This window comes from Helobdella robusta, assembly GCF_000326865.2.
Source record: "Helobdella robusta unplaced genomic scaffold HELROscaffold_57, whole genome shotgun sequence".
In the NCBI taxonomy this organism is placed as follows: domain Eukaryota; kingdom Metazoa; phylum Annelida; class Clitellata; order Rhynchobdellida; family Glossiphoniidae; genus Helobdella; species Helobdella robusta.
Window position 1 is genome coordinate 887,555 of NW_008705311.1, and position 26,285 is coordinate 913,839.

The 26,285-nt window shown below is 35.1% G+C and overlaps 4 protein-coding genes across 4 annotated transcripts; 3 read left to right on the forward strand and 1 right to left on the reverse strand.

Annotated features, from left to right (window-relative positions):
• Window positions 1–4,140: 4,140 nt before the first annotated feature.
• On the forward strand, window positions 4,141–5,216 carry HELRODRAFT_157734 (hypothetical protein; the record flags this gene model as incomplete). The annotated part of the gene is made up of 4 exons (XM_009028686.1): window positions 4,141–4,146; window positions 4,504–4,629; window positions 4,868–4,932; window positions 5,150–5,216. The coding sequence occupies 4 exons, from the start codon at window positions 4,141–4,143 to the stop codon at window positions 5,214–5,216; spliced, it is 264 nt and encodes an 87-aa protein (XP_009026934.1).
• A 4,332-nt stretch (window positions 5,217–9,548) lies between these two features.
• On the forward strand, window positions 9,549–16,033 carry HELRODRAFT_121581 (hypothetical protein; the record flags this gene model as incomplete). The annotated part of the gene is made up of 5 exons (XM_009028687.1): window positions 9,549–9,720; window positions 12,753–12,882; window positions 13,020–13,164; window positions 13,733–14,047; window positions 15,809–16,033. Coding segments are annotated over 5 exons (987 nt in total), but the record flags the coding sequence as incomplete, so codon positions are not given.
• A 1,859-nt stretch (window positions 16,034–17,892) lies between these two features.
• HELRODRAFT_179908 (hypothetical protein) lies at window positions 17,893–23,344 on the reverse strand (the record flags this gene model as incomplete). The annotated part of the gene is made up of 3 exons (XM_009028688.1): window positions 17,893–21,501; window positions 21,756–21,927; window positions 23,322–23,344. The coding sequence occupies 3 exons, from the start codon at window positions 23,342–23,344 to the stop codon at window positions 17,893–17,895; spliced, it is 3,804 nt and encodes a 1,267-aa protein (XP_009026936.1).
• Window positions 23,345–24,015: 671 nt separating this feature from the next.
• Window positions 24,016–25,764, forward strand: HELRODRAFT_179909 (hypothetical protein; the record flags this gene model as incomplete). The annotated part of the gene is made up of 3 exons (XM_009028689.1): window positions 24,016–24,176; window positions 24,987–25,152; window positions 25,564–25,764. 3 exons carry the CDS (start codon window positions 24,016–24,018, stop codon window positions 25,762–25,764), a joined length of 528 nt encoding a protein of 175 aa, XP_009026937.1.
• Between the last annotated feature and the right edge of the window lie 521 nt (window positions 25,765–26,285).

The window sequence follows — 26,285 nt, forward strand, 5'->3', positions numbered from 1 at the left end:
GCTTAAGTTGTATGTAAGAGCAACTTTAAGCCCTGACATGAGAAAAAAGAGTTAATTTTTTTTTCATTCAAATAAAATTTGAAATATTAATAGTGAATAATAATAATAACAACAACTACAAAAATAACCATACCAGATAATGTGGACCTCGGCTAGCCAATCAAAAGCTTGCATTTCATTACTCGATGATTTCATTGGCTGTGGCTCAAAGCAGGTTCTATTTTTAGACACTCATCATCGACCAACCAATAAGGCGAAAGATCTTTTATTAGAATCTCCACAACTGACCAATCAGCAAAAGGGACGGAATAAAAGTCAGGATTTACTCAGCATGCTAGATGAAGACGATGATGATAATGATGATAATATAAATAAGGGCGGTAATGGGGATGATGACGATAAGATGGAAATAGATGATGATGATGAGGAGGAGGAGGAAGATCGTCATGATGATGATGACGAGTTCAAAGGTCACTTCTTAATTACGGATTTTTCCAAAATAAATTTTTGCAATCAATCTAATAGTGAGGTGACGAATTTTTTCCTTCTGCCTGCCTCTATTAATTTTTTTGTTCTTTTAATTACTCTTTGTGTATTTATTCATTTATTAATTAATTCATACGTTCGTTTGTTCGTTCATTCGTTCGTTCATCCATTCATTTATTCGTTCGTTCGTTCGTTCATCTATTCGTTCGTTCGTTCGTTCATCTATTCGTTCGTTCGTTCGTTCATCTATTCGTTCGTTCATTTTTTAAACTATTACTTTGTTTTTTACGAGAAACTTTTTTTTAAAACTCACTTCAATGAAGGTCTTGTTCGGGTTGTTGTCTGAAAACTTCCAAACAACAACAACAACATCATCATTCATTGGACGGCCCCAAACTACAACAACATCATCGTCGTCGTCGTCATCATCACCGTCGTCCAGATCGTCCTCGCCAATGTCCTTCATATTGCCATCTCAATTAACAACAACATCAACAACAACAACAGCATCAACCATAACAACAGCATCAACCACAACAACATCAACCACAACAACATCAACCACAACAGCATCAAAAATTCCAGAAATAATATTACAATCCCTAAATGAGAAGGCGAAAGAATGCCAGCTGAACGTAGAAAGACTTAAAATCGAAGAGACGAAAAAAATGACTCTGCTAGAACGCTTACACAGTTCAGTGGGGCAGGCCCTATCAGGGGTGATTCCATTAGGGGGAGGGTATACAGAGGGTTCAGTTGATAGACCTTTTGGGGGTACTACGGGGCAGTCCATAGGGGCGTCTAAGAGTATTGTCATCTCAGCTGATATGGTTCGTATGTATGTATGTATTTTTTGTCGGTAAATATTTTCCAATTGGTTATTTTTAAACGTAATTTTTTCCTCTTTAGGTTAAGCTGTATGATTGGGACGATAATAATAATAATAATAATAAGAATAATAATAATAATAGTGATAATAATAATAATAATGATGATGATGATGATGATGACAATAACAACAATAACAGTAATAATAATAATAATAATAAATTGTCAAATGATGATTTGGTGGTCGTTAAAAATGTGACCACCGTGCTATCAGATGATGACGACCTTGTCATCTACTGCGTCGTGAAATGTATGTCATCGTCAAGGTTAGATACAAACACACACACACACACACACACACACACGCATACACACATACATACATACACACACATACATACATACACATACATACACACACACACATACAGGGACGTATGCAATGTTAAATTATTTGTCTCTCGCAATTCTTACGATGATGACAATTCAAGGATGTCTTCAGATAGTCGGAATAAAGGTGATAATGATGAGGATGATGATGAAGAAGTTGATGATAATGATGAGGACGAAGTTGATGATGGTGATAACGGAGCTATAATAAATGATGATTGGGGTGGTGATAGTTCCGATTATGATAACGATACGGATCGAGATTATGATGATGACTGAATGTGATGACCTTTATTATACAATATTAAAAATAATTTGGTTATTATCATTATTGTTGTTGTTATTATTATTATTATTAATGATGAGTTTTTTCTCACGGAACAGCCAGTCCAGACGTGCTTACGACAAAGTCAACTGCATTCACACTAGAGTGCACCGAAAATCTATATAATAATAATAATAATAATAATAATAATAATAATAATAATGACGTCAGCAAAAGCCACAATACGTTGATAGATTTATACCTGCAAAACATTCTGAAAGGTAATATCCCAAAAAAGACTGACCCTAGGTACCCTAATTTACCCCAGGGCCGGCCGCGTCCTACAGATAAACGGGCCAATCAGATTAGTTACGTCAGTGACGTATTCGCCTATGGCGTCCAATCACATCTCGGCTATTTGGACCTGTGCTATCTTACGTGCACTTTAAAAATTTCGAGTTTAGTTAGAAAATGTAACCGTGACGGTGAGGAAATTGGTTGTGGTGGTGATAATGGTGATAATTATGCAAGAGGTTTTGGGGTATTTTTGAGTTGGGTTAAAAAATCATCATCGTCTCAAAAAGCTATGAATAGATCAGTATTAAACGATAATGATGATGATGGCGATGATGATGATGATGGTGATGATAAAATGTATTTCAAATGTTTGGCCAAGCAAGCCAAGATTTCGTTGGATGAATTACGTCGTTGTAAATTTAGCTGGGACGATGATGACGATGATGACGATGATGAGGAGAAGGATCGTAGCAAGATTTATAATAATGATAAAAACTATGAAAATATTAATTGTGGTAATGATGATGATGATGTAGATGATGATCGGATCGGTTTTTTCACTCTGAAAGGTTTGTTTTACTCATCAGCATTAATATTATTATTGTGATATTATTCAATATTATTATTATAAATCTTTTTAAAGTTAAATATTTTAAAGAAACTTGATACAAATTTCTCCCAATCCAGAAGACCTGTTCAGCTTACTAATGTCGACTTTTGAGAGCAAATTCATGAAAATCTCGACAGATCTCAGCGCAATTTCCTCTTTGGCGTCGTTTATTTTAACTAAAAAGTTGAAATTTGCGTATAACAAACGTCTGTCGTGTTTCGTCTGTGTGGACGGTGATTGTAGTTGGTTCCATAAGAATGTGGTCATAGTTCTTCTGGCAGATCATTCGCATTCCTCTTGTCTGCAAGTTTATTTCAGGTTGGTAGTGGTTCGTTGTGTGGATTATTGTTAAAAAGGTTAAAGGTCATTCTTTTTTGTGTGTTTTGGTATAAAAAACAGATACACACACGCAGCCTGTCGTTAATGTACTTGAGAACCCCCTGTCGTATATACATTGCATGTGATTTTCGGGGATCTTTTTGCATTCGAACACGGTCACTGCACCACAACAGCGGGACCAGGCACACTGCCCATCGTTATCGCTACTATTATTTATTGGAATAAATTACTAGATACAAATGTCTTCTGTTGATGTATCAAATTTTATTAAGGATGTGTGATTTGTTAGAGGTGCAATCGATAAATATGTGTTAGCATCATACATAGTGATTGATTTAATTTGATTGATTGATTGATTGATTTAATTTGATTGATTGATTGATTGATTGATTGATTGATTGATTGATTGATTGATTGATTGATTGATTGATTGATTGATTGATTGATTGATTGATTGATTGGTACCCCAGAGACCAATCAAATTTAGATCACCTGGTTCAGAAGGTCAGCCAACATTTGCCCTACGATTCAACCATCAAACTTTCATCTAAAAAATGAAATTTTTGATGAACTTATTTAATAGCTTCGGTTCTTGTTTCTTTCAAAAAAAAATTATTTGATCGAAATTTCATTTAAATATTTGTCAAGATTAGTTTGCAGTTTGGCCGTTTCAAAGTTGGATTTTTTGATTATTATTGATTAATGATAAAAAATAAAATATAGTTATTTTAGTTTTTATCGGCAGATCAAACAATATTTTAGCGTTTAGTGATTTTTTTTTGTTGGATATTAAAGGCATTAAAAGAAATTATTTTCTTGGAATATTATTGTAGCTTTTGAACGTTTCTTCTATGCTCAACGCTGTCTTGTTTTATCGCTCAGACTTACCGATTTTGTTCACGTTTTAGTAAATTGCTGTAGAATTATGTCGGTTAGTGATGAAATAAATTTAAAATATTGTTGACAATGTTTTATTTGATTTACGAAATTTATTTTAAAATTTTATTTTCCGACATTTTGTGTTTATTAAGAAAATTTTCGTTGGTTCATTTCATTTTTTTTTTGTTCAATTTTTAATTAAAATTTTCAAATTTAATAATCATTCAAGCTAATAATCCGTATGTAATTTTTAACTATAAATAAAATTTGTGACTACTGATTTATTTTCTTGTTCTCTAGTCTAAACTCGCTAACAAGTCTGAAATATTAGCAGCTGCCTCCTAAGCCAATTGTGAATTATTAAATTATGAAATGATTTTATGATGATATCGCCTTTTTACAATTCAAGGCCCTGCCATTAAATCCTAAACCCTTTCTGAATGGCCTTGTAGGCAAGCCCGTGCTGGTGAAATTAAAGTGGGGCATGGAGTACAAAGGTTACCTGGTCTCTGTTGATGGGTACATGAATCTACAGGTTCACTTAAGTTTACTTTTAATCTTTCTATTTAACTCTATTGATCATTTTATTATTTTGTGTTTGTGTTCATAATTTTTTTAAAGTTGGTTTAGCATTGATTAAAAAATTTACATTTTGCTTCATAGCAACTACATTACTACTGACAAATTATTAGACAATTGTCACCAATTAATTTAAATGAATAATAATTCAATAATTAATTGAAATGATTTCAAAAATTCTTTCAACCTGGCAGTTGGCCAACACTGAAGAGTACATGGATGGTGCCTTATCGGGGAATTTGGGAGAAGTTCTAATCAGGTCTTTCCTCTTATATTTCTCATTGTTAAATAACTATTTTTATTTAAAACTACATCTGATTTACACACTATATAATTATGGCTATTGTTAAATTCGTTATTAAATTAAATGATTTTGTTTCGTGAATATTAATATTATTTTGATATATCTATTAGTTTATATTGAAAATTTTTTAAACCGATTTTAAACGAATAAATAACTTAAAATTGCTGGCCAGATGCAACAACGTCCTGTACATCCGTGGCGTCGAAGACATCGACGAAGAAGGAGAAATGAGAGAATAATTATGCTATTTATCATTAGTTTTTATTATGATCATAATTTTTCCATAATTATTACATTTATTATGATACAACGATATATGTCACCATTATTATTTCTTTTCTTTATTACATTTTTTAAAAGTGACCGCAAGAGAAATGATTCTTAACTATTATTATTTTGTTATTGTTATTCTTCTCATGCCTTGTCTTGGGAAGTTTTATATTTTACATTTAATAATTAGAAAAATGTTATTAGAAATCTTGATCAAACGTTTCAGAAACTTGTTATATGTGCATTACCTAAGTGTGTGTGCGTGTGTGTGTGTGTGCGCATTTTCGGTAATAAAAAATGTTTTGAGAGTTTATATTTCTCTCTATTCACCTTTCAACCAACCATATTATCGAGTTTATCAGTTATTAACGTGACATTTGCATTCAGCAAACTGGCGACTCGGCCATATGCCTAATTTGAGAGATGATCAGATGGTGAATATGAACAGCCTGGGGCAGTCTGTTGAAATTGATGAATGTTCTCCTAATTTCAAAAGGGTCTCTTAACTCCTTATTACATATTTTAATAAAATTTTTCAATTAATTAAAAAAAAATTAAATAGTTGGTTGGTTGAAGATCGCCAGATAAGTACAGTATCTCAATTAACATTATGCCATACACACACATACAATAAACACATTTGCAAATAAACGAACACACAATTTTATACAAACTCATACACACATACAAACACCCTCATACGTACAAACACGTTTTCAATTTGCACTCCACTTACTGCAATGCTTTCCATATGCTACGTTTCCCATGTATGTAGGTATATATATGGATATATTTGTATGTATGTTTGTATGTATGTTTGTATGTATGTTTGTATGCATGTTTGTATGTATGTATATTGGCATATAAAAGTTGACTTCTTCGTACGTACTGTACTGTCATCTGTTGAGTTTTTAAAAGTGGATAAATAACAACTGACTTAATAGCGAAGTATGTTGTTGTTGTTGTTGTTGTTGTCGTTGATGTTGTTGTTGATGTTCATGTTGTCGTTGTTGATGTTGTTTTTGTTTTTGTTGCTGTTGTTATTGTTGATGTTGTTGTTCAAGCTGTTGTAGTTGTTGCTCAAGCTGTTGTTGTTGTTCAAGCTGTTGTAGTTGTTAATGTTATTGTTGTTGCTGTTGTTGTTGCTGCTGGTGTTGTCGTTTTTGTTGTTCAAAATTTTGCGGCTGTAGTTTTGGGGTCATCTCTTCTTCATATGGCAATAATTTACTTATTATCGATTAACTTTTGTACGAATAGCAATCTTTAATTATTATCATCATTATTATTAATGTTGTTATTATTATTATTTTTGTAATATTTATCATTTGGTATGTTATTTTTATTGACGTTGTTCCCTTGCAAGACATGACAGTTGAATCTAATTTATTGAAAGTATTTGCACTCCATCATCATCCTCCTCCTCATCATCGTCATCATCCTCCTCATCATCATCATCATCCTCATTATCATCATCGTCATCATCATCCTCCTCATCATCGTCATCATCCTCATCATCATCCTCCTCATCATCGTCATCATCATCATCCTCCTCATCATCCTCATCGTCATCATCCTCCTCATCATCATCCTCATCATCATCATCGTCATCATCCTCCTCATCATCTTCATCATCCTCATCATCGTCGTCATCATCCTCCTCATCATCGTCATCATCATCCTCATCATCTTCATCGTCGTCTTTTAGTTCGTTATCGCTTCGCAGTTGCAAAAATATTATTAATAATAACATGATCATCGTTGCGGTAATAATATAAAAATGTACGTAATAATAACAACAGCAATAATAATAATAACATCATTATCATCATCATCATCATCTTGTTAGCAAGCTTTCATCTCATATAAGCTTTCCAGCCACACATTCTTACATGGTCCGGGTTAACGTTATTAACATTTCCGGTCAATACTACTACTACTACTACTACCACTACTGCTACTACTACCACTACTACCACTACTGCTACTACTACTACCAATACTACTACTACAGCTACGATACTACAAGTTGCTAGAGGATGAATTAATTTAATTGATTGTTTAATTGTTTGTGGACTACAAACGAACGAATGAATGAATGAATGAATGAACGAACGAATGAATGAATGAGTAGAAGAAAAATAATTAAAGACACGAATGAACGAACGAAGAGACAAAAAAATGAATGAATGGACTTACGAAGTTATGCAAAAAAGGAAAATAAATAAACTTATAAATCACAATATTCCTATCTTAACGAAATGTAAATAAATTTCGCCAAATGACTGCCTGTGAGTTTGTGTCTTTGTGTGTATGTCTGTATGTATGTACGTTTGTATGTATGTATGTATGTATGTATGTATGTATGTATGTATGTATGTATGTATGTATGTATGTATGTATGTATGCATGCATGCATGTATGTATGTATGTATGTATGTATGTATGTATGTATGTATGTATGTGTACTTCGTGCAGCCCAACAAATAACATCAGCAAAATCAATATGTACGGCTTCATTTCACAACCAACAACAACAACAATACAAATAAAAACAACAACATCAATGTTAACAACAACAACATTAATAACAACATCAACAGCAACGTCAACAAATCTATAAATACATTTTCTTTGGAAATTTGTATCATAAAATGGGACGGGCTTTTATTTATAGCCAACAACATCAACAACAACATCTGCAATAATAATTTTAATATTAATTATAATTAGTATCATTATTGTTGTTGTTGTTGTTTTAAAGTTACAAATTCTTATCAACTTCACTTATCGCATAATTAGTTGTCGGCCCGCCCACCTTGCAACACGTCCCGTGTTATTTGTTGCCGGCATTTTAGAGAGAGAGAGAGAGAGAGAGAGAGAGATGAAAGAGAGAGAGGAGAGACGAAGAAAAAGAGAGAGATATAAGATAAGGCAGAGAAGAAAAATTTTAAATAAATGAAAGATAAAAAGACGATGAAAGTGTGTTTGGAAGAGAGAGAGGGAGAGAGAGAGAGATAGGGAGGGAGTGAAAAAGTAAAAAAGAGAGAGGAAGGAAAAGAGAGAGAATATGGGAAGAGAGCGAAAGAAAGTTCAGAAAAGAATTGAGACCAAAGTAAGGATGGTTGAATATTAAGTATTTACTAGATGACGATGAAGAACCAGTAAGAGAAAGAGAGAGAGAGAGAGAGAGAGAGAGAGAGAGAGAGAGGAGAGAGAGAAGTGAAACAGACAAAAAAGAAAATTGAATTGTTGAGATGTAAAAAAGAAGTGATTGATTGAATAGATAGGTGATTGAATTAAAGAAAGAATGAGGATAAATAAAATGGATGGTTGAATGAATGAATGAGTGAGTGAACGAATGAATGAGTGACCGTAGGCACAGATAAAGGAATGAACAAAAGAACAAATGAGCGTATGAAAGAACGAGCAGATAAAAAAATGAAAAAATTAGTAGAAAAATGAATAAAGTTGGATGAAGGAAGTAATAGACGAGATGTAAGAAATTGTGGTGGCGCTAAAACTTAATTACTCTAGCGCTTAATTCTATTTATTGGCATTTTGTCAATCATTACGTTACGTTGTCTGGGGTTGTTAGTTAGACCCAGCAAAGTTAACTGTCGTAATGTAATGCGTGTGCGTAATGATGATGTGTGACATCACCACTATCACCGAAACAAAATCATCATCGTCAACATCATCATCATCAACATCATCATCATCATCATCATCATCAGTTGCAGGTCACGTGATGAGAACCTCATCAGGCTTGACGGTTTGAGTGGCGAAGGAGCGCATAAAGGCAGTAAAAGCACCACGCCAATAATAATAATAATAATAATAATAATAATAATAACAGCAACAACACCAACATGAAAACTCTCGAGCTTTCGGCAAATCTTGTTAAAGCATATTTCATTTTGTCAACATCCATCATGGCTGGCGCGTCCTATTCAACAACATCAACAACAACATCAGTAACAACATCAACAACAACAACATCAGTGACAACATCAACAACAACAACATCAGTGACAACAATATTTGACATACCTACCGTAACAACAACAATAAGAAAGTTTAGAAAAGAAACCACAACTAAATCTAATACAACAACATCAAACTTTACGTTAAAAAATATAACATTGACGACCTTTAAAATACAATTACTACCGGTAAAGACATCAAAAACAACAACAACAAATATTTCACCAAAAACATCATCAACAACAACAAATACGACAACAGCAGCAACTACATCGACGACTACCACTGCGTACTTCAGCAACTACACGTCTGGTTTCTTGGTGCTGATTGTGGTTGCGGCCATACTGGGGAATGGCTTGGTGTGCTTGGCCGTCTACTGCAACAGCAAACTGAGGAACATGTTCAATTATTTTCTGGTCTCCCTTGCAATCTCTGATCTCATGTCTGCCTTGTTTATTATGCCTATGTCCATTTTTAAAACATCTACAGGTTTGCTGTGGCTGATGTTGCTGCTGTTGTAGCAGCTGCAGCAGCTGTTGCTGTTGTTGTTGTTGGGGTTGTTGTTTTTTTTCTTCTTCTTCTTCTTCTCCTTCTTCTTCATCTTCTTCCTCTTCTTCTTCTTCCTCTTCTCTTCTTCTTTTTCTTCTTCCTTTTCTTCTTCTTCATCTCCTTCTTTTTTTATTCTTCCTCCTCCTCTTCTTCTTCTTCTTCATCTTCTCCTTGCGTAGGCAGTCTTATATAGAATTTGCTAGTCCATTTGAACATTATTGATTGGTCTTTTGCTGTTGTTTGCGATGATGTGTTTGTTTGTGTGTGTGTGTGTTTGTTTTTGTATGTGTGCGTGTGCGTGCGTGTGTGGGTGTGTTTTATTTGTTGTTGCTGCTGATATTGTTGCCTTTATTGTTGTTAGTCTTTTAGTTTGTTTGTTTAATTACTAAAGATTCATTATTCGCAAGTGTATATATTTTTCGTTATTTGTTCATTCATTCATTCATTCATTTTTTCATTCATTCATTCATTCTTTCATTCATTCATTTCTACATGCATCGATTATATTTTGGACTCATGCCAGCTTATATGTTGCTTTCTCAATGTCCCTTTCTTAATAAGAATTATTGTTGTTGTTGTTGTATTTTCATCGTTCCTCTTATTGGTGGCTTTCACGGCAGTGATAAGATATATGCACTTCTTTTTTGTTCTCATTCATTCACTCAGTCATTCACTCATTCATTCATTCATTTGTCTGTTCATTCATTCGTTCATTTGTTGATTCATTCAATCGTTCGTTCGTTCAATCATTCGTTCATAGGTTTTTCTGCTCATTCGTTCATTCGTTATATCTTTGATTTACATATAACTGAAAAATTTAAAAATCTGAAAATGATGAAACCGGTAGCATACATACCGACAGAGCCGATGCAACTCCTTTGTTTTTACCGGTTCCAACCGATACATAGGTTCGAGACGTTTCCGACTAATACCGATACATAACGGAGATGCACACTTCTCAGATTCCGACTTATACCGACGCGTTTATGCACAACACTGCCAGACGTCACTGCTTATTTGGCATCACTATATCTTCGCAGAAGTTGCTTCGGCAGAATAAAAAAAAAAAAATCTGTATACTTTCATTCTTTCATTCATTTTTTGTCTCTTCAGTCATTTTTTATTCCTTTTCTAGAGTGCATTTTCATAATTTTCTCTCTCTCTCTCTCTCTCTCTCTTCTTTCCTTCTCCTCGTTCTATTTTCACTCATTTCTTTCTCTTTCATTCGTTCTCACTCTCAATATCTCTCTCTCAAACTACGTTTTTATCATCATGAATTTTCATAATTCATTTATACTCTTTACTCTACTCTCTCTCTCTCTTTCTCTCTCTCTCTCACTATCTATCTATCTATCTATCTATCTATCTATCTATCTATCTATCTATCTATCTATCTATCTATCTATCTATCTATCTATCTATCTATCTATCTATCTATCTATCTATCTATCTATCTATCTATCCATCTATCCATCCATCCATCCATCCATCCATCCATCCATCCATCCATCCATCCATCCATCCATCCATCCATCCATCCATCCATCTATCTATCTATCTATCTATCTATATATCTATCTATCTATCTAATTTTTTTTTCTCTCCCTCTTTTTTCATATATTTTTTGTCTTCCTACGTTGTCTTTTATAATGTACCAGTTCATTACATTTTCTTCTTGACCGTTCTTTCGTTCCTATTTGAAACTTCTTCAGTCAATCAAATGAGAAATGAATTGAAAAAGGAATGAGTGGACGAGTGAATGAATGAGTGAAGAAATGAGTGAATGATTAAATGAGTGAATGAATGAATGAATTATTAAATGAGTGAATGAATGAATGAATTAAATGAATAAATTAATGGGTGAAGGATAGATGGATGAACGCATGACAGCGAAACGACTTTTATGTCTTTTTTGATTGTGTTGAATAAAATTACGACGACCACGGTGATGATGATGATGACGGTGGTGATGATGACGGTGGTGATGATGAAAAAGAAGAAGATGATGATGTTTTTAATTTGAAATTGAAAGAAATTTGCATATCTTCAACAATGGACTTTCAGAGGAAAATAGTTTTTTAAAATGCTTATCTGACTATTAAGGGAACTAAATAACATCAACAACAACATCAACATCAACAGCATCATCAACAACAACATCAACATCCACAACAACAACATCAACAACAACACCAACATCCACAACAACATCAACAACAACTTCAACAACATCAACAACAACAACAAGAATGATAACGCCTCGAAATAAGAATGCAAATTTAGAAGCGTTAAGAGTCAAATATATTGCACCGCTCCCCAACATGTCTCACTCTGTACATTTACATACGTACACACATACATACATACATACATACATACATACATACATACATACATACATACATACATACATACATACATACATACATAGATATATACATACATACATACATACATACATACATACATACATAGAGGCACACACACACACACACAAATACATAAATGCATACCCATGCATATTTGATGAGAGGCTGAAATGGATATGATGATTTCGTGTTTCCATGATTGTATTAGCAGTGAATTCACATACATACATACATACATACGTACATACATACATGCATGTATACATTTAAACACATGAACAAACAAATAAACATACATACAAATATACATACAAACAAACATACATACATACTAACAAACATACAAACATATACTACAAACATATATTTGTTAAAAAATTAATTGCTGAAGCATACGTCCCATGCCTACGTGTCTTTAGTTAGTGGAATGCAAATAAAGACTGGCTGATTTAATGGGGCTCAAAATGCCGCGATGATGACGAAGATGACGACTACCGCCATAATGATGACCATTATGATGATGATGTCATGGACGAAGATGATGATGACGATGATGATGTTGGTGGTGATGATGACGACAATGAAACGTCACCACCAAAACAGACCACGTGATCATACCGAAGTTGATGTGCGTCACGTGGTACAGCCTAGATGTCCTCTTTACGTCATCGTCGATATGCCACCTCTGCATGATCTCCGTGGACCGTTACCTGACCTTGACCTACCCGCTCAAGTTTGTTTGACGTCATCTTTAAAAAGTATTTCTGTCGTGGTTTTTATCGTATACAACAATAACACAAACAACAACAACAACAATAAAACAACAACAACAACATGGAAACCATCAACAACAAACAACAATAACATCAGATACGGCCATTCAAAGAAAAAGAAGCACACGTTAATGAAGATAGCTCTCGTTTGGATCATTTCAATTTGCATCGCTGGACCCCTATTCGCCCTAACTTGGATCGACAAAGAACCATTAGTTAACGGCACCGATAATTCTAGGGATGTACCGATAAATACCGACTTTGACTATAGATACAATTCCAATTATTTCAATTCTTACAATTCCATCTCCAACAACTCTCTTCATACACTTTCATTTTCAAATACCCATCCAAATGGCCGTGTTATAACCGACGGTTTTCTAAATTACTACGGTGACGACGATGATGATGAAGATATCGCTGAGTATAATTTTTACAACTTTAAATTGAACACCTCTTCGTATGCTGATTATGACGGAATACACAGGAATAACAACAACAACTATGCCAGTATTAATTTAAATAAATACAACAACAACAACCACAACAATAATAATAATAATAATGAGAAGGGAGAAGGGCAAGATGAGGAAGAAGATAATATATACAAAGGCTGTGGGCCCGAATCACACATTTTCGTCATATCAGCGACGGTCTCCCATGCCAGATGATTTTATTTCATTTTATTTTCATTTAATTTTTATTTATTAATTTTATTTTAATTAATTAATTTATTTAAATTAGATCTCGATTTGCTGATACAACCACAAATACAACCACAACCACAAACCGCAACCACAAATACAACAGGGTATCTCATTTTACTTGCCCCTGCTAATAATGACCATCATGTATGCACTGACAGTCAGGGCTCTGCGTCTACAAGTCCAAGAAAGGCGTCGTTTAGAAGCAACTACCACAGCTGCCACAACTTCGCGGTCGTCAACGGCCACGTTAAACATCGGCGATAATTTCTCGAAAAAATCAAGTTTTTCGTCGAGTTTTCGGATCTCACCGTCTTTTCGTCGGATCGTTTTTCCAAATCAAAAAAGAAAGGCGAGCGCGCCTGCGGTGGCTTCAATGGCTGCTGCTGCCGACTGCAAACAGGATTTGTATTGTCAGAAGGTGTACTTGCGTTTGCTGTTGTTTTAAAAAATTTGCATCGTCATAATTTTCATGAAGTTAGTTATCAAAAGTTTTGTTCGTGGTGTCGTGGATAAATATTAACGATAATAATGATTAATTTTAACCAAACGATGATATATTTACACTGAAAACAGCAAAAAAACTCGCGAGTTGACTGCAGCAGCAAGCTGAGATCTTCATCGGCCAAATATAAATCTTATCAGAGTACCAAAACACGCGATGCGTTCACGTTGGCGAGTCCATTTCAAAGCTGTTCCCCCCTCGTAAGAAGCAGTAGTAGTAGTACGAAGTACAGAGCCAGGTGGAGAACTAGTCTAGACTTATTTGAACAAGAGCAGAAAAAATTAGGTGCAGCAGCAGCAGCAACAGCAGCGACGACGACGACGACACTTGAAATGAAATGTTTTCGTTCGGGTAAGGGTCTGACTCATCTGCATCAACAACACCATGAACAACAACAACAACAACTGCAAAAACATTCAAGTAGCACGTTCGGTCGGTATTTACTCGTAACAGCAGGCTCGACGAATGCCGTAAAAGATTCGAATATACCGACTTGCAGCCACTGGAATGATGACAACTCGATAGAACTCGTCGATCCGACGGTGCGTTTGAAATCGATGCCAAAGTTCGTATCGACGGATACGGTTCAATCGAATAGCGTCAGCACATCCACACTGACGACGAACGCGGCCACAAGCCCTGCAAAGTCGCCTCGAACCGCTAATTTTGACAGCCGATCAAGAAGGTTTAAGATGTGTGGGCATGTTCGAATGCTCGCGCGTGTGTATTTGTTTGTATTTTGAATTGTACACATGTGTATCCGCGCGTTTCTCTCCTTATGTAATCGTTCGTTTGTATGTATCTGCCTATGTGTATCAGGTTATATTTTGTGTGCATGTATTCGTGTATGTTATGTCCATACGTATGAATGTGTGTTTCTCTCTCTCTCTCTCTCTCCCTTATTCTCTCTCTCTCACACACACACTCATGCATTTATATAGCGCTTAATCTAGCAAAAAACACCGAGGGCATTTTCTTTGAAGCGTAATGTTAAAAAATAACGATGATGATGATGTTGTTATTATTATACTTACGTTTTTATTCTCTTTCTTTAGATAAGCAGTGTACTAACATCCTCAACTTTTAATGATGTCGTGTTTTTTCAGCTGGTGGCCATCGCATCGTGTGGCGTGTCTGTTGTGTAGGCATTCATCTTAACGGAGTAAATTGAGAAACTTCTCTTAGAATCGAAATAAAATACGCGCTTATTAATTCTCAATTTATCAGAAATTTCATGAGAAATATCATTATTTAAATATTCGCACTATAATAACAAAACAGTAGAAGATTTTGGTAGAACATTTTTCATTTTTACATTTTGGTAGAACTTAGCTAGAGATCCGTACAAAAATATCGCTGACAACGTTGAAAACAATCGCAGGTTCGAAGAGAGATGCAGCAGGTTTTCGTCTAGAAGTCAGAGTAGTGTACTATCCGCACGCAACATCAACAACAACATCAACATCAACATTAACAACAATAGCAACAACAACAGCAATAGTAGTATCAGAAGGAACCAGACCGGCCTCGATAAGGGCAGGAAAGCTGTACAAGTTGGTATTAAGATTTTTACTTGAACAAAATTTTTAAAACGTCATTCATTCATTCATTCCTTTAGTCATCTATCTATCTATTCGTTCATTCATCCATTTCCATCACTCACTCACTCAACCTCAGGTTCTCGGAATACTATTCGTGGTATTCGTAGCCTGCTACCTGCCGTTCTTCGCCCTCTACCTGGTTAGGGGGGTGTGTGACAGGTGCAGGCCCTACATCACGGTGGAGATACTGGTGGCTCTCGAGTGGGTGGCTTACAGCGCCGCCCTCATCAACCCGATCATCTACCACGTCTTCAATCCAGATTTCAGAAGGACGTTTCAGCAGTTGCTTCGTTGTCGATGTTGTTGGGGTGGCCGCTGTTGTAGTTGCTGTGGTGGTAGCAGTTGTTGTCGTTGTGGTGCCGAGAGCTGCTGTAGTTGTGGTAGTGGTAGTAGTGAGACAAGATGTTATCAACATCGCCATCTTCACCAGCGTTCCGTCGAAGAAACTCGGCAGACATCGTCAAATAAGCATTCAGGTTTCTTAAGGAGAAATCATTGCTATCCAAACATCACTGACAAGCAATCCGATCGAAGTTACAACAACAAAAACAACGACAACAACATCATCGACAACAACAACATCAACAACGACAACATCATCAACAACAACAAAATATACATACTGTCATCGACCCTGACTGAAAACCATGCCTGCTTCTGTTGTATGTGCGCTGTCAGACTCAGCCTCACCTGCTGCCAACCTTTCAAAACCTCAACTGGTAACATCGTTTAAGTTAATAGGCAAATGGCGTCGCTCAACTTTAAAACTAACAACAATCACAATAACAATAGTAACAATAATAATAATAAAAATAATAATAATGACGCCATTAGTTCCTTGGATAAAACTTGATAAATATTCAGACTTATTCTCCAAAAATTAAACGAAATAGTCGAATCTGCGGTATTTCCGTGTAAATATGTATCAAGGTATAATGTATAAGGTACACACATTTTGTTGGACAATTATCATTATTATAACTACAATTAATACTATAATTATTATTTATTGTTATCATTCGTGTTAATGATAGCTTGTCATTAAAAAGCTTTATAAAATAAACTTCTCATTTTATTAACATTACTTCATTGTTAACGAGGTGCATCGTGGTACGTACAACACGCCTTGGTGTAGTTTATTAAGACCATTCCTAGTGTTCCGAATTCACTAATTAACAACTTGTAATCCAGTTTAATGATGAACCAATCAAACGATTTTGAAACAAGCATGATTTAATTCACACACACACACACACACACACACACACACACACACACACACACACACACACACACACACACACACACACACACACAAAAGTTGATTAACAAGTAACTATAGTAAAATTACAAATAGATAAATGAATAAATAACGAAAATATTGCTAAATAAGTAAATAAATATGCACTAAAGAAAGTTTAAGTTCAAAACATTGGGTAGAGTTGGTAGATCGTCTACATCATAGAAATCGGTAACATTAGAAAATTTTTACATTTTACGGGAGAACTGCCAGAGCCAAATTGACACAAACCCCCCACACACGCACACACACACACAGACCTTTATAAATTAATAAGTTACTAAATAGTGCTAATTCACACTGAAGCCAACATGCCTAGCTAATAATGATGAGGAGCACACGTGAACCAACCATAGATGTAAACTTGAATTTGAGTGAAGAACAGAGGGGAAACATTATCAGTACTAAATTTATAATTCATCACCATCAAACGTATTCATCAATCAATCAGTCAACCAACCAACCAACCAACCAACCAACCAATCAATCAGTCAACCAACCAACCAATCAATCAACCAATCAATCAATCAATCAATCAATCAATCAATCAATCAATCAATCAATCAATCAATCAATCAATCAATCAATCAATCAATCAATCAATCAATCAATCAATCAATCAATCAATCAGTCAACCAACCAACCAACCAACCAACCAATCAATCAATCAATCAGTCAACCAACCAACCAATCAATCAAACAAACAAAAAGCAAATTTGAAAAGTTGTATATTTGAGAAAAATCAATTACCAATTTTATCTTTTCATAACTGTAGCTATAAGAACAATAATAATAAATATAATAATAAATATTATTAATTTATAAATTATAATATTTTCAAAAGATCCACATCATCGTCCTCATCTCTTGACCAGGCTAACAGCAGACTGAAGGCTTTTTGAAGCTTTAGGCAGCCGAACTGACGATGCTAGCGATGATGTTGTTGGTGAAGAGGACGACGATGATAACAAGTTTCTCTTGAAATGAGATGAAGACGATGCAAACGATGACGATGATGAGTGAACCAAAGGATGAATAAATTTTTTCGTTGGCTGGTTGCTACTGCTGCTACTTCTACTACTACCTGCACCGAAGCCACTACTAGCTGCATAGTTAGTGATGTACGGCTTGAAATTCGGTCGATGCTGCACATGTTGATGTTGCTGGTAAGTTTCATATCTTCTCATCAGGTTATCGTGCCTGTTTAAGTTTCGGCTGAACTGTGGCAAAAGCGGTTCGTCTCTTGTGGTTCGATATTTGTTTTGGTATTCGGGAGTTATGAAAGTTGAAGAGGTGGCGTTATTAGTCGGACCGGGCATCTTCATAACTTGAGGTCGCCTCGAGTTCCAGCTGACATCATCTCCTAACTTCCTCCCTAACCTCTCGTAAATCGATTTCCTGCTGCTGCTGCCGCTGCAGTTTGTGGCCGAAGATGGTGGTGGACTTAGTTGGTCTGCCACCATGCTGTTCTTGCTTAGCAGAGTTTCTAATTTGTTTTTTTCGTTGCTGGTCGGGTAGGTTGTAGTTGTTGTTGTTAGAGAGTAATTTTTGTAGTTTCGATGACTCGTTGGGTAGTGATCGGTCGGCGTTCGTTCTTTGCGATGTTCCCTGCTTGACGTTGCTGCTCTGTAATGTTGTTTGTAATGATCGGCATGGTCGCACTCGACATCGGCATAGAAGGTGGATGAGTTATGCCTGCCCAGCAGCTTGTAAGAAGACGAAAAGTGTTGCTCGTCATCGGCCAGCTCGAATTCATTACCCTCATAAATGGCATTTTTATAATTTGAATTCTTAAAACTAACAATGGCGTCAGCTCTCTCAAACTTCCTCCTTCCATCGTAATATGCACCTCTGTAGGGATTGAAATATCTCTCACCACTGTTATTGTTACCAATTTCATATTCTAAGACCTTATCATTAAATTTGTAGAAGCCATCGTTACTACTACGGCCGCTGCCAACGAAGCTACCACTGCCGCCACCGCCACCTCTGAGGTAGTAAGGAGCAGGATCGGGTAGTAGGTGTGGCCTTGTTATTGGCGGTGGCTTGTTAACCTGATCGCCAGCGTCGCCGTAACAAAATGAATTGTTGTTGTTATATCTGGTGTTACCGTTGTTGTTGTTGTTAGTTTTGGATGCTTGCATCAGTGCTGAGTTGGTGACTCTGATTTGCAAGTTTTCAAATTTTCTTCCCGTAGCATGATCGTTGATGTATTTATTCAGAGTTCTAGAATGATTTTCTTTCCGTTGGGGAGGATGATAATTTTTCGAGTTGGATTCATCGGAAGAAGAGCTCTCAGATTGGTCAGCAGAACTCTGCTGCTGCTGCTGCTGCTGCGTTTTCCTCTTCCTCTTGACGTCATCAGTGGCGTAAGGAGTTGAGGTTGATTTCTTCGCGGTTGATTTGTGAGATGTTTCATGTTTTGACTGGTCATCATCCTCCTCATCGTCGTCATCCTCATCATCGCTGTGTATGGAGCTACCATTGGACTGACTAGTATCTCGACTTCTACGATGACTTCTGCTCTTCCTGACATCTGGTGAAGACTTTCTTGAAGAAGAGTTTGAGTTCTGACCACTTCTCGACTTGATGACCTGATTGATCTTGTACTTCTTCGTGAAGTTGCCGCCGGGGCGACCCGAGTGGCGCTGGTGGTGGGGATTTTCGAGAGTGCCAACATCAATGTCATCCTTACTCCTAGCAGCAGAACTTGCAGAGGCCGCTTGGGACTCGATGTAGGAGGACGAATGGTAGGCCACCTCACTACAGCTTCTCTCAATGTGCCTACTTAGGAATACTTTCAACTGCTCGTCTATGTTTGTCTTCAGGAAATATGAGCGGGCATACTGTTTGATCTTAGTGAAGCTCGTGCAATTTCCAAGTCCGTACAACAATTCCTCCGTTCTCTTAATCACTTCAGCTAATTTCTTCCCCTCATTCAGCAACTTTATTTCATCGTCATCGTCATCAGCGTTCTTGGCATCGCCGCCATTTCCATCATCATCATCACACTTCTCGTCATCATTATTATCGTCAGCCAATGGAGGGTTAAGTTTATTTTCGTTGAAATTTCTTCTGTTAGCTCGCTCACAACTGCTTCTACCATCATCACTCGATATCTCAGAGAATGAGTTGTTGTTGGTGCTGCTGTTCCTCGCCATCTTCTTATCCTTCTGCGTCATCTTCCTTTTTCTCTTTCTCATCTTGTCGCGCGATGATGCTAGCCTCCACCCTGATGCATGCTTCTCATCAACCTCCACAGGCACTGCTGCTGCTGCTGCAGATGACTTGCGCGATGATGAGGATGAGGAGGAAATTAATGACGGTGACTTGCTAGGCTTGTGGCGATGTTTTTTATAATCAGAGCTCGCAGACTTGTGATCAGCTGGGCGTTGTTCACTGGGGCTGGTCTCGGGAGTTCCATACGAATCGGAAGAATTGCTCCTTGTATGAAGTTCAGATGGACTCTTACGATGAAGATGACGACGAGGGTGATGATGCTGTGATGATGTTGAGAGATCAGGGTCGTTACTTTTCAATGCCCTCTCATCCTCGTTTTCTTCTCCACCTCCATCACTGTGGGAGTTTTTCAAAAAAATTTGCTTGAGTTGTAGCTTTTTACGCTCCAGCTCTCTTCTGAGTTGTCTCAAGTTTATTTCCTCTTCGTCGTCTTCATCAGCGTCATCAGTGACGTCATCCTCACCACGGAGGAGGGGGTCTCTCCCGTCGTCACCATCGTCGTAATCATCACCATCATCGCTGTTGTAACGCTTTTTGGAATCAGATTTCCTGTGATGATGCTTCTTCTTACTCTTCTTTTTTGACAACTTTTTTACTTTTTTCTTTCTCTCTCTGCTGCCACCACCACCACTGCCACCACCACCACCACCATCCTCATCTGGAACATCCTGCCTGTAACTGCTACCGACGCGATGGTACCCCACGCCGTCCTCATTCTCCCCCCCACCAACATCGCTGTAACACCTGGGCTCATTCATATCGCCACCGCAAAGCCAGGCGTCATTCGAAGAATTATATTCCAGCCCTGCCGGATATGGGCTTTCGTAATTTTGGTAAGAACCATCTCTACCCCCCGCGTAGTAACCCATCATTTGGGGCATGAACCCTCTTTGTCTCTTGAAACGGCCTCCAAACGGATGAACACCTCGAAATCGACCTCCTCTATATGCAAACCCTTGATTTCGAAGATATGGCTTAGAAGCCAGGAAAAAATCACTTTGAGTTTTGAAATTTGTAGCAAGGTAGGGTGGTTGGATTTGTTGCTGCTGCTGCAGCTCTTCTTGTTTCTGCTGTTTCATTTTAAGGAAAGCCTCCCTTTTATTCCTGTATTCAATTGCTTCTTGCTCTTTCTCCGGGTCGTAGTACTTGCGGGCATCGTAAATGTAGTCTGTGTCCGGGTCGTAGTCCTTGCCTGTCACCAACTTCTTGCTCTGCCATTTCTTTCTTTTCTACAAAAGTTGTTATCATAAATTCAGGTTCAATAACTTTACAATTAACTGAGAAAAATATATAAAATGTAACAATGAAATTAATAACACAGTGCTACTCTAATATTAACTAATTGCAATTACCTTCCAATTTAAATTTTCAATTATTTATCAATCTCCTATTTTTCGAGATACCATTCTCAAGTTATCTGATTCAGATTAATTATTAACAATAAAATTAACAATAATAATAATTTTTTAAATAAATGCAAAACCTCGATGAACTCTTCTTCGGAAAGATCACAATCCAGTCCAGCCACTTTCCTCTTTCGAACAATTTTCGGATTCAATGGTTCCCTCAGGGTGCTGACAAGGTTTTTGAAATACAGTCTTTTGTTGATGCAGGGATTTAAAGCCACCTGAGCTAATGTCAGGGCCTTGTTTGATCTTTGGTACAATTGAAAAACTAAAATTAAATGGTGTAATATACAAAATATAAAATGTATATGTATATAAAATATTACACTTCTGAACCATTATTATATATAGCAATGTACATTAGCCATATTTCAAATCTTTTTCAAGTAATTTAAATTCTAAAAATATATGAAAAATTTGTAAACTTTATTAAAAAAAAAGATTGAAAATTAATTAAAAAAGTTACAACACTGTTCCAGCTCTTCGTTAACTTTTGCTTCTATCATAATCTCTTTCACAGCATCCCTGTTGAAATTATTTAGGAAAAAAAAAAAATTTATCTTCCTATTATAAAATTATATTTATTTATAATTTGTAACAGTCGTTCTAATTTAAAAAAAATTGAAAAACATTATTAAGCCTGAATGTATCCAAAAACTGTATACATGCAAGTGCTAGCACACTAAGACACACTCATGTTATAATATATATAAATCTTTTTTTACCTACAATGCAATCCAAATAAACCTCCCACCATGATTATCCATCAGTCAAGAACAAAATGGAGTAATAAAAATGATCAAGAAAGTAATATTATGCTTGAACTTTGTTATATTTGTGTGGATGGCACTCTACTAACTAAAATTAATTAAGCAAGTAACATGAACTGTTTGTTGTGTTTCTCTTTCTTACTTACTAGCTTAGCTTACTGCTTGACTGTGACTGCCCAGGTATAATTGAATGTACAGTTATTGTACAGTGTATGTCATGATGGAGACATACATACAGTAATAAGTAAATAACAGAAAAAAGAAGTGATAATATATTATGTAATATAATAGAAATATAAATAATTGATTAGTGATTAAATCTAATTTTAAATGTTCTAAATTGACTAAACAATTCTATTTTTATTTGTATTTCATTTCTTTCTAACAAATCAAAAATCACAAAACAATCTTCTACCCATAGTATATATATATATATATATATATATATATATCTATCTAAAATAGTACCTAAGATTAAAACAAATTGTTCCAGAAAAAGATTTCAGAAGGGAGTTAAAAAAGTTATTTGTTCAACAAAGGATTTACATTTAATAATCACAGTACAATCCTCTGAGGAATGTCAATAGAGTGAATAACATAATAATAATAATTTAGTTTATCTAATATATATATATATATAGTATATAATTATTTATATATCTACTAAAAAGTAGAACTTTAATTTAAAATTTTATTTTTTTAAGAAATAGAAATGGAATATGACTACTCTCTCTACTAAACTAAAGAGGTCTAAATAAAACCTTGAAGAATTAACTCACAAACGTAGCGAGGCTCTTAACTCTAATGAGAAATTAATAATAAAATGATAATTATAGGAGCGTAGAAGCCAGCACAAAAAGAAAAAAAACTAACTTCTCTAATTGATCGTCGTCCATCGCCAAACTCGATCGTGCATTACCATTGAAGAAATGTAATAAGTTAATTTAAAATTTAATGATATTTTAAGGATGTACTGATAACCGAACGGTTAAAATCTAAAAAATGAAGCACTACAAAAATATTTGTAAAACTAAATTATTTCTTAGAAGTTTTGTAATAAATAGTAAGACAAACATTATTAGATCAAAAAATGTTGATGTAAACATAAAAATTTTTTTAAATCATAGCATAGTTAAAAAAATAAGTTGTATGTTTAAGGAATTGATGCACATAGCTAGGATAAATATCACGGCCTTCGCTCACTTTCAACGTTCGAACAAGGAGCTAATTTCTGGAGGAGAATTGTAGGATGGTTTTTTTATCGTTCGAGTCAAAAGTTACGATCAATCGGTCGGGCTATTTATCATGCTTGGATCGTTGGCTTACAAAATTGCATGGATTTTAACGAGCAAGCTATATGAAATATTTACTTTACTTAATATGCTTAAAACATTGTAGTAATTCTATTTAATTTTACTTAATAGAATTATATATTATTAAATTATTTTTGTTAATTTGAATATAAAAACTGCTTTTGGTCCGGTGAAATTCGGGGGCTTACTGAAGCCGAAGGTTGGCTTACTAGGTTTGAACTATAGTCATTCTTTTTGTTTTACGCTATTCAATCATGTTAAAAAATTTTGTTTATGAAATAAACGGCCTAAATAAATCAAAATTGTTATTTGAACAACTATCTTCATTATATTCAATGAATATTTTACATTCTGCTGATGCTCACAGAAACTGGTTGCTGAAATCATACGTTGGCTTACAGCAGTGGCTTACAGGGTTTCATAGAACTCTTACGATAGCAATTTTTGGTACAATAATGCATTAAATAAATCAATATATTCATATCACAATTATTTTTGTCAGTATAAATATAGAAATTGCTTTTGTCAGGGGAAAAACAGTGGCTTACTGAAGCCGTAGGTTGGCTTAATCGGATTTTTTCTCATGTATACAATACTATGAGATAAATCAATCAAACAATCAGTCAGTCGGTCGGTTGGTCAGTCAGCCAGCCAGCCAGTCAGTCTGTCAGTCAATCAATCAATCAACCAACCGATCAATCAATCAACTAAATTGAATGAACCAAATAAATAAAAATAAAAACAAAAATAAATAAAAAAATTTGCAAGGCCTGTTCAAACTCGAACAAACAGTTAACCGTACAGATCTACAAACAATTTCGAGATTTTAGTAAAGAAAGAAAAACACAGTAGTTGCTTTTATTTGAATTCATTCAAATGACGGTTAATTAAAATTTTAGTATTTTAAATAAACAAATTATACATATATTCCCAAACCACACTTACAAATTACATACACACACACACACAAATTTTACATACACACGCAAATCACACAAACACACTTTTTCGGATGAAGTTCTAAACGGTCTTCGACTTTTTATTTTACCGTTTTGCGCGATTTTAATAAGGTTAAATGTGTGGAATCATTTTTTGCCTGTAACAGTTCTCCAATTTATAATAATATCTTTACTAATCTATTACTTTTTCAAAATTGATTGAGAAATTAAAAAATTTTGAATCATTTTTTGAACCAACAAAAAAAAAATCATCCGAATACAAACAGGGCTTGGTTTTTCTTCTTCACACTAACAACATTGCTGCTCGGCTTCGTATCACTGACTTTCTGCGGTTACCTCTTCTTAATTGGACATGCTGATTATTTCATCTGGTTTGGGACATTCATGCTAACCTTATTTACGTCTGTCTCGGCGCTGGCCTTCGTCTGCACCGTTAGTGAAGTTGTCTCTGTTCTCGTCTGTGTGTTTGTGTGTCTATATATGTCTCACTACTGAAGACCATTCATTCATTCATTCATTCATTCATTCATTCATTCATTCATTCATTCATTCATTCATTCATTCATTCATTCATTCATTCATTCATTCATTCATTCATTCATTCATTCATTCATTCATTCATTCATTCATTCATTCATTCATTCATTCATTCATTCATTCATTCATTCATTCATTCATTCATTCATTCATTCATTCATTCATTCGCTCATTCATTCATTCATTCATTCATCGATATTTAAATACTGTTTGACTGTAACTACCCACAGATAATTAGTCCATATATCATTTTCACTAAAGATACTAGTCGTAGATAATTAATTCATCTATCTTTTTCCCTCAAAGATTATTAATCTGACGAGTGGAATGACGACGAACGAGCGGGCAAACTGGGCGCGGTACTCCTACTTGATCGATTCAAGGGGTAGATTAATGAACCCTTTCAACAGAGGGTTCTTTAGAAACGTCGCCGAATATTTCAGTATCAGTAATTACGACGAGGTGGCTAGGAATTTTATTGAAGTCAAAAAGTTGCAAATTGTTTAAGCTTTTTTTTCCACACTGTTTTTTGATTTGTTTTTATGTTGATTTAATAATTTTATTTTTTAATGCTGTCGATTTTTTTCAGGTTTTTTTTTATATAAAATTTTGTTGTTTATAGGTAGCCTTGGGTTTTTTCGTATCTAGCTTTGTATAAAATTTATTTTCAATTTCATCTGTCCTTATATTACATATGCTTAATTTAAATTGTTTTTTCAATTTATTTTTTGATTATAACTTTCAGCAGTCAAACATTAATTTTTTCTAAACTAATTTTTAAAATTTTTTCAAAAACTTTATCACTTATAATGTGTTTATTATATCACTCAATGAAATATTATTTTCAACAATGATAAAACTCTAACACACACGCGCACACTTATGTACACTGATGTATAGGCCTTTGTTCGTTTTTTCATTAATCTACAATATCACCTTGCTTTTAATTTTGTAAAATTAATTTTTAAATAGTTCTTGTTGTTGCTGTTAAATACGTTGATTAATGTTTTGCTGCTACAATTGTGTTT